The 14049-nt window shown below is 46.1% G+C and overlaps 1 protein-coding gene across 2 annotated transcripts; it reads left to right on the top strand.

Annotated features, from left to right (window-relative positions):
• Positions 1-4: 4 nt before the first annotated feature.
• Positions 5-13575, top strand: LOC111626904 (tubulin polyglutamylase complex subunit 2-like). 2 transcript variants are annotated; one of them, XM_023370429.1, is made up of 7 exons: positions 5-437; positions 8174-8253; positions 9535-9622; positions 9711-9848; positions 11711-11822; positions 12156-12321; positions 12392-13575. In XM_023370429.1, the coding sequence occupies exons 1-7, from the start codon at positions 359-361 to the stop codon at positions 12479-12481; spliced, it is 753 nt and encodes a 250-aa protein (XP_023226197.1). In that variant the 5' UTR covers positions 5-358; the 3' UTR covers positions 12482-13575. The 2 variants fall into 2 exon arrangements, with proteins under 2 accessions (XP_023226197.1, XP_023226198.1); XM_023370430.1 differs by having other exon boundaries at positions 23-437; positions 11711-11824; positions 12161-12321; positions 12392-13569.
• The last annotated feature ends 474 nt before the right edge of the window (positions 13576-14049 follow it).

The following is a 14049-nucleotide window of genomic DNA, read 5'->3' as shown; positions in this document are numbered from 1 at the left end:
CCGACGCGCTTTGGCGCGACCGGGCGGCGCCCCGACCGGAGACCCGTTTATTAAATTTCCGCGGGCGACGAACGGACGGATCGATGGATCGATTCCGGACCGAGCCGCCGAGCCGCGGTAATTACTCGATACCCGACGGAAAGGGATGGCGGCCATAGGCCTAGAGGCGGCGTCTTCGAAGCCGGAAATTGCTGCCGACGGACGGAGACTCGAATAAATAAATAATCCCGGACCCGTCCGGAATAGCGGTTGTCGGCCGACGGGAAAGAAAAAAGACTGGGTCCAGACGAATAAAAGCCAACGGAAAATAACCGCGCGGGGGCGCCAGGAGCGTAAACGGCCGGCCGAGGCGGCAGTCATGTCGGAGAGAGCGGCCGGGCTGTTGGATCTGTTCTCCTTCGTCGACAACGTCACGCTGGGCGTGGCCAAGTACCTGGGTGAGTCCGACGTTTCATTTGGTCCGCGCCATTTTAACGTTAGTCGAGTGATTTTTCCAGGCTGGCGCCTAACCGACGACTAATAGCCCGGCAGAAGGCGGGCCGCTAGGCCATTTTGTCCGATTGGAAAACCGCGCTCCGATAATCTCCCGGATGTAACCCGCGTATAATTAAAGTAATTTCTATAAATTCTACCGAAAACAACCATCCTTTGTACAAAAATATTCGTTGTAACGGGATAGAATTGCTACGCGCCGGTGGCAATATTTTCGTATAAAAATTGCAATTTTTAATTTATTTCTCCAACTATTTAATTAACTAGCGGACAAAAAGCCACGAGAGCCGAGACGAATATTATTAGATTACGGCCCATCTTATCCTTTTCATCCAGGGCGAGAATCCGGTCCCCCTCTTCCGAGACTAACTAGAGAATTTTTAGCAGGGTCTAAACATACGTTCGTTGTCCGGCATAAATGAAAAAAGAGGCGTAAAATAGTACGGGGTAATGGTTAACCCCCCTCTCCCCGCGGGGGTATTTCGAAAATCCCTTCTTAGCGTACCAAATTTCCACTTTCGACGCCTCCGCGCTTATTATCGCGGTCGATCGTATGGTAAGATAGCCGAAAATAATCGAATTAAAGAAGTCCGCCGACCCACTTTCGTTTCCGTAGCCACCGACGTAAGCGGTGGTTTTATCGTCTCCTTTGGCGCCCGTTACTTATTGTTATTTAAAATTGTGGTGGAAGAAACTTTACGTTCCGCCGAGTTAACCACGGGCTTTATTACCGATAGAAATCCCAGAGCGAAAGAGTTTTGTGGCGTTGCCAACGGGGTAAATACAATTATACGTAGATACGAAATGCGTTTCGTTTGGATTAGCTAATCGATGGCCGACCGGAATATCCCAGACTTAATCGATCGGTGGTTAGTCGTTAGTCGCCGTCGAAATCGTCTAAAAATGGCCGACACCGCGGACGCGGACCGAGTCGTACCTTAGGAAGGAACCCGGAGTTGGGCTTTTCCCTAGAATTACGGACTCGGGTCGTTCCCTTTGGTCGGCCGTTTAAACCAAAAGAAAGCCAGAAATTCCGTCTCCGGAGACGGAAACGGAAATTTATCGTCTTGGGTATAGAGTGCGTGGCGCCCTCTGTCGGAGACGAATGGCGACCGCCGGGTTAATCTTATAATGGAGATGGGTGGATAATTAGGCTTACCAGACGTCCCGGTTATTTGGTAAAATTTTAAAAGCACTCGCCCTTCCGCTACACTCGCCGTTGCCCGTCTAAATATTTCGTATCTACATCTAAGTACTTTTAATCTCTGAAATGCCGAAAAGAAATGGAGCGAAAAAATGTCCGCGATGGCGCCAACTGCGCTTTTCGGAATTTTCGGTAACCCGTGGTGGGCGTTCGAACATTAAAAATTGTTTGAAATGTGCGAAACGTAAAGCCACTTCCTCCAACCTATTGTCATATTTTAAATGTACCGATTTAAACGACAAAGTTGGCGCTAGCGATAAGTATTAATAATAAGACGCGTTTAGTTTGAGGGGACCATTAATGTTTCCTCTAAATAATTGAAGTTACTCAGATCGCTCAATCCGATCGCATCCGCGAACGGGATCGTCGTGACGTCCAGCTATACATTCTAGGGTTGAAAGAAGGATCCGAATGTCGTTTATTTACCGATAATCACAAATCTATGTACAGATGGTTAGAACAACGCCGATCCTGTAGACAAAGGTCGGACAGTGGGGATGAGCGTCCGAACCTGAGCACGTCGACCCAAAAAGAGTGAACCTCGACCTCTGACGTCGCACGGGTTGGGGACGGTGGTCAGGCGCAGTGTTGCCGACCGCCGCAAGTTCAGTTATTAAAAATTGCTTTTAACTACTTTATTTAGCCTTTTCAATGGCGGCTACTTGTCCCAGTAGGCTAATTTTCTCAAAATTTCAGAAAAAAATTCTATGGTAAGCCTATTGATAATGATAATAAGCGCGGAGCCCCAACCATTACGAGTCGGAAGTGGAAATTTGTAGGCTAAGAAGGGATTTTTCGAAATTCCCACCGCGGAGTCGAACGAAACCGTCGGTTAAGACGAATAGTAAGCGAAACGGAGCGTGGCTTTATAAACGAAGGTTGGCCGGAAACGAATACGCCACCTATGAAACCATACGCGATTCCAAGTGGTAACGTTCGATCGCGCTACGATATTATTCTGGCGGTGAGGCTATAGTTAGTCTTTACCTCGTTTGGATGGCGATTCTTTTGTCTCCGTCACGAAAATGGATTGCCTTTCCCGTCCCGGGACGGTTTGTTCACTCGCCACCCCAGGCGTCCTCCGGTCCCCTTGGCGCGGGGAGCGCACGCGCGTAAGTCGTTGCAGCAATTGTTTGTAGCAGTCTGGTGGAACTTGTCCCACCCTGCAATTTATCATCGAAATGTGTGAACTTTGGTCAGGTGTCAGAGGGGTGACAAAACGTACGACCGTTACGTAAGCGCGTGTCCATCTGGTGACCACTCGCTCTGTTGCTTTCGAACTGATCGGATGTGAAAATAAAGCTGTCTTTTTGTTACCGTTAATCTTACATGTGTAAATCATTTTTAGTCTCCCAACAGTTGTCTTTATTCGAACTGTCGGTCTTAATGTCGGAATTGGTATTTACGAATGAGTCGGGAAGATGCGGCTCGTTTTTCGAATTAAGTAAACCCGGAAAGGGTTAGGAAAACGTTCGTTATTCGTCGCTCGGCCAGTCTTAATTATGGTTATAAGCGGATATCTAAAATTCTCTAATTAGTCTCGGAAGAGGGGGCCTAATTCTCGAAAGGCTATAACGTAATAATCTTAATGTCGACTATCGTGGCTTTTTGTCCGAGCAACGCCGGGCTGGTCCGCTAGTTTTAAATAAAAGTTTGTCCTTTTCGTTTACTCCGGTAGTTCTCGATCGTTATCCCGCCGTATTTCCCAGGGGTGAGGGCGTGGAAGAGCTAGACGCTAGGGAACGGCGGAAGTTTTCTTAATCCTGACATTCCGTCTTTGTGCCGAACCTTCTTCCCGTTAATTTCGGACTAATGATTTAACCCGTCCTTTTCCTTAATTCGTTTCGGTCGGAGACTCTTTTTATACCTTGGTTGGGCAATGCGTTGTCAAAATTGTTTCGATCCCTCTTCGGACAACGAGTTTTTAAAAATACACAAATATTTCTTAAAATTATAAAATCTTTTACCGGAGAACGATAACGATGGCCGCAACACTCGGACGCGTTACTACAAAGCGCTTTACTCGCTATACTGCCTGGTGTCTACTACACTTTTTATAGTTAAGTACGGTGCGTGGTCGATATCCATTCCGTTATTTAAATTAATGCCATTTCTACATTGGATTATCGTCGCGCCTTGTTCGAATCTTCTCGCGTATAAATCTTTTTCTCTATACGCAATTTTTATACTATATCTGTCGATAACGCCTTTAGTTTTCTTCGCTACTTATTACCCGCGGATACCGACCATATTTTAATCTTACGGCCGCCCGGTGCTCTCGTCGGTTACTGGTAACGGCCGTTGATTTCTCCCGCGTAATATACTTTCTCCTACAAGTACAATTTAGCCCGTAACATGTAATTGTTTATTTTTTCTGGTTTGTCACGTTATAAATTACGGCGCTACCTCGTACTTTTGTCTCTAACTTCGAACGCTCTTGTATAATGCTTATACGTTTACAGCTCTTTTTTTCCTCTTTATTTTTAGTGTGTTTGGTTATACACGCGCGCGTTATTCGTCGTTTTTAACAATTTCTTTCTACAGTCATTTTACGCCGACAGCTTTTGTGCGCCCCTTACTTTCTGTACCCTTTAGTGCAAAACTTTTTCGAACGGAATTTCCGAAATCGTATTGGACGCGTTCGAAGTTTAGCAACATTTTCCCCTTACGCATTACGATTGTTTTTATCGTTATGCCTTTTCGAAAGTCGCCAAGCGTAATATGCCCGATAGGCTTTTTATCGGAAGACAATAGCCAGGTTGGGAGCGAAGTTTTAAAGGCGAAAACGCGTACGTCGGACGCTCGGCGCCGCTTTCCCGTAAGCCTAGAAGTTTGACAATGGTATTTGGAATGTCGAGCGTCATTCCGCCGACTGTCCGAACACCGTCGTCGAACTTCTAGCCTGACGGGAAAGCGGCGCCGAACGTCCGACGTACGCGTTTTCGCCTTTAAAACTTCGCTCCCAACATGGCTATTATAACTTTATTGTATTCAAATAAAATGTCAAGTAAACGGTTTAAAGTAAGATTCTGAACAAAGGATAGTCTGGCATTTTCTGTAATATGTTACTTACATTTTACCACTGTTATAATTAAATCACATTTATACGTTAAGATGCCGAGTCGGGGCGCGACCATTAATTAAATGCAATTTCCATCTTATCGTTGGGTATTTACGTATTTTATTTACGGTTTCGTATTTGAATTTAATTAACTTTCCGTTATTTCTAATGGGAAAACTTGATTCGGAGTTCGAACGACTTCCCGGAGCGAATTAGATTGGAAGTACTGTACGAGGCACCACTGTATATTTATTTTCGTTGTATTTTTTATCCAGTCGTTTAACAGTTTATCCGGAAACCCGTGGAGAATTTATAATTTAGTCCAAGTTTGTTCTTTTAAGTCTGTGGTTTTTGTCCAAATTTTGGTCCGAGCCGTAACAAACTTGTTCTTTTTTATATACGGTCGACCCCCTGTAAGGCTGTCGATTATTCCGTTTTATACGAATTCCGTGTTGTACGAGTCGCTTAGATTTTAGAAATAGCTGTGCCGGGCCGCCAACGGCTCGCGTATTTGTAAAATCTAAGTGACTCGTACAACACGGAATTCGTATAAAACGGAATAATCGACAGCGTTACAGGGGGTCGACTGTATAGCGGACAATAGGATTTATAGTCGATTGTTTTTAACATTACATTCTTTTTCACGCGTTTACGTTATTTTCTTATCTTAGAATCGTTATATTCTATTATTATTTTCTAATTGGCGCTCAAATTTTGTATCTCGGTCTAACTGGCGAACAGAATTTTTGTCATAAATCATCTACGTACCATTTAATTTCGCCGGTTTTTATCTAAGTCCGCCATACGTAATGCCGCTAATTTTGGGCCTCTGGCCGTTTTCGCGCTAATAGCGCCCGATGGCCTAAAAAATCCATTTCCTACTTTAAATAATCATTACGTGACAATGCCGAAGGGCCCGTATGCTTCGGCACCACAGGACCGAAGGGTGAACATTGCGTGGGCGAAGACGGCAACGACAAATTTATCAGGACTGACACCACTGCGTCTTCTGGGTAGACGCAGAGACCGTTACGTTCGAATTTCGCGTATGTGGACTCTTAGTTCCGAGATGGAGGCGTAAAGAGAGAATCAGAGGAATTACACTCTATAAATTGTCTATTGTTCTATTTAAGCTATATACAATCGATTCAGTTAACATATCTACTTCTTTCCCGATTACCCGTATTTATGAGAGAGAGTTGACATTTAATTGGCGCGAGGATAAATACCTCGATATAAGTTGGCAAATAGTCGTTTACTCCTGGAGTCTCTGTGTGGAACAAAGTTCTTTCGAACGTTGATATTTCTTTAGGCGGCGATTAGAATAGTTCCGGGTAGCGGCTAATCCGTTCACGTAAATCCACAGTTCACACCAAACTCCGGAGACTGACTCTTACGCATCGACCCCTGGTTTTTATAAAGGGGGTGGTCTTTGGGTTTTTCCCACCGCCTCCGTCCAATAGTCGTTTTCTTTGGTCTTTTCGTAGATTCCGGGTGACACATGGGACGTATGTTCCTCGACACGAAATTAAGTTGGTGGGAAAAAAGTTTAATGTTCTTTTTAAATATCGGTTTGTTGTTTATTTCTCTAAACTGTTTTTCGTAAAAAAAATATTTAACAATTTATTCCACTAAGTTCGACTCTCACAATTACAATAACAATATTTTATCGAATATTCGGGCTATTTGGCCGAATTCGATGGAGGGATACCGTACGGTACAGTACGGTAAGCGGAAACTATATCTAAGCTTAATGTTCTATAAGTCGGTTTAAATTTGACGCTGGCCAGTCTTATTAATTCGGCACAAGTTTCTTCCGCTCAATAAGTCGAAGTTATACCAAGCCGAATTTCTAAAGTCCACCGGCGGGCAGAATTTTTAACCTGGGCAAAATCGGGAGTTTTCTGTCTGTCGCCCGTCTTTTCTTTTTGAAATCCTCCTTCGGATCCTCCGGCTCTTTAAATTCCTCGCTAGTTTTTTATCGTCTTCCGGTCGCTTCGTAGCGTTACTATTGGAAATTCCGTGGATGGCTACTCTTCGCCACGCTTACCACTCAGAAACGCCCAAGTAACTTTTAGCCGAATTAGTTACGAAACGTCGGCAACTTCCGGTTCCATACCGGACGTCGTCCGGTCCTCCCAAACACCGTCGGGCGCGCGTTCCCGTATACCGGAAGCGGACGAGGAGGCGTTTATACCGGGCCATATCGAATTTAACGTTATACTTCCCTAAAATTTGGTAGGCGGTTAGGGTAGGTGGCGAGAATGCGCGCTAAGAAGGGATTTTTGGAAAATCTTCCCGCGGAGGAGAGGGCGAGGGTGGAGGATTATCCCGAAGGACTCGGCTTCTACCGTACCTTTTTACATGCGGATTTGCGGGAAATGCAACATATTTTTAATCCGTATAAAAATTCTCTAATGTATTTCGGAAGAAGGTGAACCTAATTCTCGCACCGGGCGAGAACGGGTAGAATGGACTATAAGGTAATAATCTTATTCTCGGCTATCGTTACTTTTTTCCCATCAACGCCGGGCCGGTCCGCTAGTTTTCGATATTGGCCAGACGGCGGCCGAGTTTTCGTCGGTAGAACGTCAACGTCAACGTCGACTTACGTCAACGTCGCCGCTTACGAGATAGCGGCGTTCGACGTTGACGTTGACGTTCTACCGACGAAAACTCGGCCGCCGTCTGGCTATTAGTTTAATGCGTCGAAGAGAACGATAAAATATCGGTGTCGATTACGGTTAACGACGGTACCGACGGCGGCCAAACACCATTCGTCGATCTTTCGTTTTAATTTACGGCCGCCGTCTCTCCAACCTCCCTATTCCGTCGTTTTCAAATTGCGCGCATTCCGCCCCGGGTTAACATCCAAAAGGGAGTCGGATCGACGAGAAGTCCGAGGGAGGCGAGAGCCGCTAAGAAGCCAGACGGGCTAAAGAAAGCTTATTGGCGGGGGACCCCTATTAACCGCGCCAAAACTCGGAAGTTAGGCCACTTATTTTAATTAAAAGACCCGGCAATATACCAATGTTTTAATATACGTGGCGTTCGACCGGACAAACGTTGCCGAATAAGCGAAATACCAACGCCCGGTACGGTATTAAGTTTTAAAGTGGTATTTACCGGAGAATTTACTTTTTCTGCGGCGTTATAACCATTTGTGGGTCGGCAGCGTAGGCTACGCTTTACGTTCCGGCTTTATAAATTACGTGGCCACGCAGTTTTCTATCCATCGGGAGGCTGACCGAAAAATTAAAAATATGCGGACTATTAATTAATAAGAAGCTTTTATCGCCAAGTGGCCCAGGGCGCCAGTTTTAATTCCCGCGGCGGACGGGAGGTGAGGCCTGGGGGCGCCGATTGGAGCCGGAAGTAGAACGGGTCTTAAGAAACGTCGTTCTTACTCGTTTCAGAACATCTGCCGACGGTCCAGGCGGTGACGGTGATGGAAAAAGAACCGGTGGACGCCTCCGCCCTGGCCTCCTGGGAACAGGTGAGTGGCGCTTTTTCGCGCCGAACAAAACTATAAACTTAAATAGCCGTTTGTCCGGTGTCGCTTCTCGTCCCGTCGGTCTGTCCGCCTTTTCCGCCAGGCTAAAACTCCGTTTCCCACCCGTGGGCCACTACCGCCCATCGACCCGGCAAACTACGACGGCGGTTTCCTCGCAGTTTGGCACCGTACGCCTACGGAACGCCATCTTCCGCCGGCCAAAGACTACCCGACCTTTCCGAATTTCCGGAACCGGTACGAGAAGGCGGAAGGGTAAGAAATCGACCGATAGGAAATTACTTTCTGTCGGCGGAAGCGGATTTGTACCGGAAAATGTGGCGGGAGGCGGCGGTTGTCTTTTATTGGCGGCGGACGACTGGTTACGTGGCTACCGCTAGTTTCTCGGTCCGGGTCTCTTCGGGTGACGGGGGACCGACCGCCTTCTCGTCCCCGTCGGTCCCCAAATTTTCCAGGGTACGCCGTACGTAAAATGCTTTTAGGAGTTGGTATATATAACCCGGGTGTTTTCTATCGATTTTTAAGGGTTTATGGCGCCTAGATATACGGTATATTGTTTTAGGTTCCGGTTTAACTTAGTTATAGGTATGTTTTAATGGGGCGCCAACTATACCTTATTGTATAGTATTTTAAGGTAATATATATAGGTATACATTACCTTAAAATGGGTATTTTATACGGTTTTATATATAGATATATACGCGGTTTTAAATAGGTTTAGCGTTAGTCTGGGTGCATCGGTCTTTTAGTTATACGCCTATACCAGGTTTTAATACGTATCTATATATGGTTTTTATAGGTTTTAGGGTGCCCCTCCCGCTGGGGGAAGACGCGTTTGGTAGCGGCCAGCGTCGTCCGTAAACCTCTGGGTGCATTTTTTGTCCGTTAACGAATCGACGGACCCGGGACGGTTTCCCGGCTAGTTTTTATTTATTTATTTATTTTGTATATACAAGAGGAAATGTCGCCAGACAATTTCCTTTTCTTTCCAGGGAGTATCACCCCGAAAATAACGCCGGAAACAATGGATTAAAATACAGATAAGGGAAAAAAATGAATAGAGACGATAAAAATATATACACTTAAGTATAAACCAAAATATCATATTTTATTTTGGCGGGTCAGAAAGGGCACTCCCGGCACGGCGCCGGGGTTAATGGGAGATTTGCCGCATTTAAGTTAGGACGAGGAGAAGAACGAAAGGAAATAAAATGTGCGCGGCTTTACACCCGCTGCCGTCGATAGTAACCGGCGCTTTCTTTCCAGCGTCACAACTGCTGTCTTCCCGACGACGCCAAAAGCTTCTACTCGGCCACCGACGGGCTCCAGTTAAAATGGAACGTCAAAACCAAAGGTGAGAAATCGCGCGATAAAGGCGTCTCTTCCGCCGCAACAGTCCTTTACTAATAAGAAACCTTTTCCGGTAATGTCGTTTCTGGCAGACGAGTCGATGCCGGGAGGGGCGCTGGAAATCAACTCTCTGGCCAAACTCAGGCGAATCACCCCCAAGCAGAACTGCCTCCACTCCGAACTGCCCACTTTGGTGGATCTGGAGAGCGACTCCGACGCCGACGACAAAGGTGAGTCCCCCTCACCTCCGACGGTGGCCGTAACGTTGCGCCAAGAATCGCATTTTATTCACCAAATAACTTTTATATTTTTAACCACCATAAATAAAATTGTGCGTGGCGCCGTCTGTTATAAAAATTGTCTATACGGTGGGCGATGGGATCGCGAACAAAGTCTTGGAACGGATTACGTTCGTTATCCGATCACCCACTGTATTTTAATTATTATCCAATAGCAAAAAACTTAATTTCCAGGGTAGCGGCGGGTTTGGCAAAAATCTTGTAAAGACTAACAACGTATAACGTCCGATTTGGCTGCGGATACCGGGCGTCGACTCCCTCTTACTTCCCCCCGGCCATCTTTGGCCAACGAAAGTTAATAGCGTCCATGCCCCTCGTGTACCAAATTCTTCCCGAGATATTAAGCCAAAACCAGCGCACGCGTACGTACGGACGGAAGTTTTTTGACTTTTTTGCATTCGAGAGGTTTAGAAACGTGGAGATTGGCAAAATACTCGAAGGGTCAAATTTGACACCGTTCCGATACAGTGGAACCCCGGTTAACGAACGTCCTGGTTAACGACCAAATCGGTTAACGGACTTTTATTTTGCAGAAATTTTGTCTCGGATAACGAACGTAACGGTATTTTGTGTCAAATTTTAGTTGATGTTAAGCATTGCTTTTCCGAGTGTTTGTGCTATACAGTACTTGTTTTTTCAGTTTTGTGATTTATATATTTAATCAATATGGCATCCAAGAAAGAAAAAAGTCATAGTGGCAATAGAAAACGACAATGCGCTATTGCATCTCAGAAAAATTTTGAAAATAGTAAGACAATCAACTTTAGATCAATTTCTTGTTCCTTACGGAAAGAGTTTGTTAAGTTATGGCAACGCGACACTTGGGCGATCTGCCTAGGGGAATGTCTTCTGGGAGGTGTTTTTAAGGGAAATTGGCCCCTACTTAGGTGTTACTGACGAGGAGAAAACCTGGAAAACTCCGCGTGGCCAGCCCGTCTGAGCGAGGTGCGAACCACGAACGAACTCCCCGTGTTCGAGGTACGAAAACCGCTTAGCCACTGGTGGGTTTTTTTTACCGAAAGAGACCTCGACTCGAAGAATCTTCCGATGAAGGGCTACCCGTTATTTTTTGGAGGGGATTTCCCTTCTAAGCATTAAGGTTCGTATATCTTCACTTTTCTGCCACCAACTGCAACAAACGAAGGTATGTACAGTGCTAGTTTATTAAACAAAGTTTACATATTTCATGCTGTAACGATAGACACTACGTTTTCTTACATTTTCATCAAAGAAAATTACTGTATATTACAAATAAAATGACAAAAATTTCGGAGACTAGAACGGGTTGATTGCATTTGCATTAATTTCTATGGGAAGAATTGCTTCGGTTAATGAACGGATTAAGTTCGTTAACCGGGGTTCCACTGTACTTTCCCTCCTCGCGTATACGTCGGCGAAGTAAAAGCGCTTAAGAACCGGCACTTTGTAAATCGGGTGGTAAAACATTACGCTATTCTCTAACTATATTCCTCCGCGGATATTATAACGAAATATAAACAAATTTCCTTTCCGTACCCCTCCTAGCGCGTGTAAGGGGTTCCCCCGGCCGGCCGAGAATTCCGCCCCGTCTTATTTTTCGGAGGGTTACGTAAATTATACCGCGGCCGGGAAAAAAAGGATAAACGATTCCGCGGGTTTCTTTTCTCCGCCTTTTCCCGCCAGTTTTATCGCGGCGCCCGACGCTTAGGGGGCCGGGGTAAAAGGGGATTTTGGCGGTTTCCGGACGCCTACTTTTTGCTGCGCGCGAGGTAAGACGTAAGCGGAGGAAATGACGTTTCCGTTCTTACTTTTAGAATGCGACGGTGGAATTCCTTCCAAACCCAAATTCAAGAACAAGTGTAAGGCCTTTCTACTGGACCCCTGTCAAGGAAGCGGCAAAGTCTGCCTGGTTTATCCCGGAAAAGTCGGTAAGTGGCCCGCCGTCTTTCGTCTTTTTTTTTAACGTCCGGAGAAGGAGGTAAAAAATATTCTCGGTAGGCGACCACTTTTCTATTTGTTTCTCCGGAAGGCGAGAGACGTTAACGTCTACGTAATTAATTCTTTTTCGGCGCAAAACGCGGACCATTTAAAATTCTTGGGGATTTTCGAAGTCGGCGAGGCTTTAATCGTTTTCCAAAAGCCACCGGCCGCGTTTTTCGTCCAACAAATGTTTGTAATTCCGATTTTCCGCCGGGCAATATCAATAGCCTACGTCCGGCGCCACTTATAATCCCATCGGAAGACTTTGTACTCTTTTTCCGCAGAAAACGCCGCCACCCCTTCCGTCTGGTTCCTAGACCGGGCCTTGGAATGGCATTATCTGTCTCCGGACTTCTCCTCCTACCTGCGGCTGGCTCTGGTGCATTTGGGAATCCCTCACTGGCAGTACGTCTTCACTCCGTGGGGACCTCCGCCCAAAACTAAGGTATTTTTCTCACCCCTTTCCCTATTTTAACTCTTCCGTATTCCTTATTTACGTAACCCGACACCTTCAGCAAATTCTGTCGGCTTTCGTATCGGAGAGACTGGCCATGGACCAAATGGCGCATTCCACCATAGGAGGGGTCAAGTTACCCCCGGTCTGAATTGCGACGTCCGGAAGAAACGTAAAACCGCAACGAAAGAATCGACGGTTTCGCAATAATAAAGCCAGTGTTATTTTAGCAAAAGTGTGTTTTATTTACGGCGGCGGGTCTTAGATTTCGACCGCGAAGAAGCCAAATCCGAGTTACTTCAATTTCAGTTTATATTATCGACGTTGGACTAAGTCACGGGTTTCCGGCGGAAATGGCCCGAACCGCCCCGTATTCGACGTTACGTTCGGCGAGTACGAGTTTTTATTGGCAGCGTTACTTAATACGCCGAGATTGCAGTTAGCGGGTTTTTAAAAACTTTTATATTATAAGCGTTGGAATGGCGCCACAGTTACAAATAAATATATTAGCGCCGGTTCGGACCAAGGCTGGGTCTACGGACCGGAGGTTTAAGAAGACGGAGTTTAAAGAAACGCGCGAGTTTAATAGTTTTTGCCGTAGGGAGTGGGGCGATAGGATAGAATCGAAGGGGTACGAAAGGAACGTAAGTCGTGGTTTAACTTAGTTTTTTCCGTTTCCGTTAAAAATAGACGGGCCCCGCGCGGTGGAAAACTAATTTTACGCTACTCGAACACGGTCCGAGACCGGAACGAAGATTACGGCCGGTTTAATTTTCGGGCCGAGCGACGTTGGTATTTTAAGCGTCCGAATGTCCGGACCGTCGGGGTGGGCGTTAAGGTAAAAGGTAGAAGAAAGGAAAATTTCGCCCGTTTTTCCCACACACGTCGAATAAAAAACGAGGGTAAATAACTGGTAACTACGGGTAGTAGGTGTTTTTAATTAAGCGGAGTTCGGACGTGGTCAGTTTTTATATACGACGGAGAAGGCGCCGCCGATATATCGCTCTTAAATAATTACGGCCTTTGGCGTAATCCGAAATACGTTAATTACCGTCCGGGGATCCGCGCCCCCGATGGTACCGGTCTTTTCGGCCACGTTCGATTTAATTCGGTAAACGTTAACTACGTTACTTTCGTCAAAATTTTATTAGTTATTGTAAGTTGGCCGACTTCCGGGGGGAATCGTTAATCCCGCGTCAGAATGATCTAGGGTCGAACGCGTGTGGGTGTGGTGGAGGAGACACGGATGACAAGAATCTCACAAAAACCCGTTCATTTTATACATAAAATAAACTTACACCTAGGAACTAGAATTATCTAGACACAGTCGACTGTTTGGACGTCGTGGATGTTTGTCTCTCGTCACTCGGAGATGGGCCCCGGGGCTGCGGCGGGTAAGGAGACTGGTCGGGAGATGTCGGCGGCACGGCTCTTTCGATGGACACCCGCGCGGACTCTGCGTCTTCTGTGCGTCGACACACACGGAGAGTTTTCGCTCCGGACTTTTTGCAGTGCGAGTACTCAGTGGCACAGTTTACGGAAGAAGTCTTTCTGTCCTCCAAGATGGGGGATTATATCAATCTCCGTTCTGTAATTTGTTTTCTGATTGGCTCCCTCGTCTGTTTCTACGCGAAAAACCATTCCTTTTCGAGTGACGAGAAAGATCCGCCTGGAAGAATCTACTGGACACCATCCGTTATTCTGACTGCAAAATGTCGA

Source organism: Centruroides sculpturatus, unplaced genomic scaffold (genome assembly GCF_000671375.1).
Source record: "Centruroides sculpturatus isolate CEXI.00-Female unplaced genomic scaffold, Cexi_2.0 scaffold328, whole genome shotgun sequence".
NCBI classification, from domain to species: Eukaryota; Metazoa; Arthropoda; class Arachnida; order Scorpiones; family Buthidae; genus Centruroides; species Centruroides sculpturatus.
Note: the sequence above shows the minus strand (reverse complement) of the source record. Positions and strands in the feature narration are given on the sequence as shown.

What these genes read in the sequence shown, in the direction of transcription:
- LOC111626904 (XM_023370429.1), top strand. Translation starts at nt 359, where the DNA reads ATGTCGGAGAGAGCGGCCGGGCTGTTGGATCTGTTCTCCTTCGTCGAC. An exon ending in CCCTGGCCTCCTGGGAACAG is followed by an intron (nt 8,254 to 9,534) that starts GTGAGTGGCGCT and finishes CTTTCTTTCCAG; the next exon opens with CGTCACAACTGCTGTCTTCC. An exon ending in CTCCGACGCCGACGACAAAG is followed by an intron (nt 9,849 to 11,710) that starts GTGAGTCCCCCT and finishes TCTTACTTTTAG; the next exon opens with AATGCGACGGTGGAATTCCT.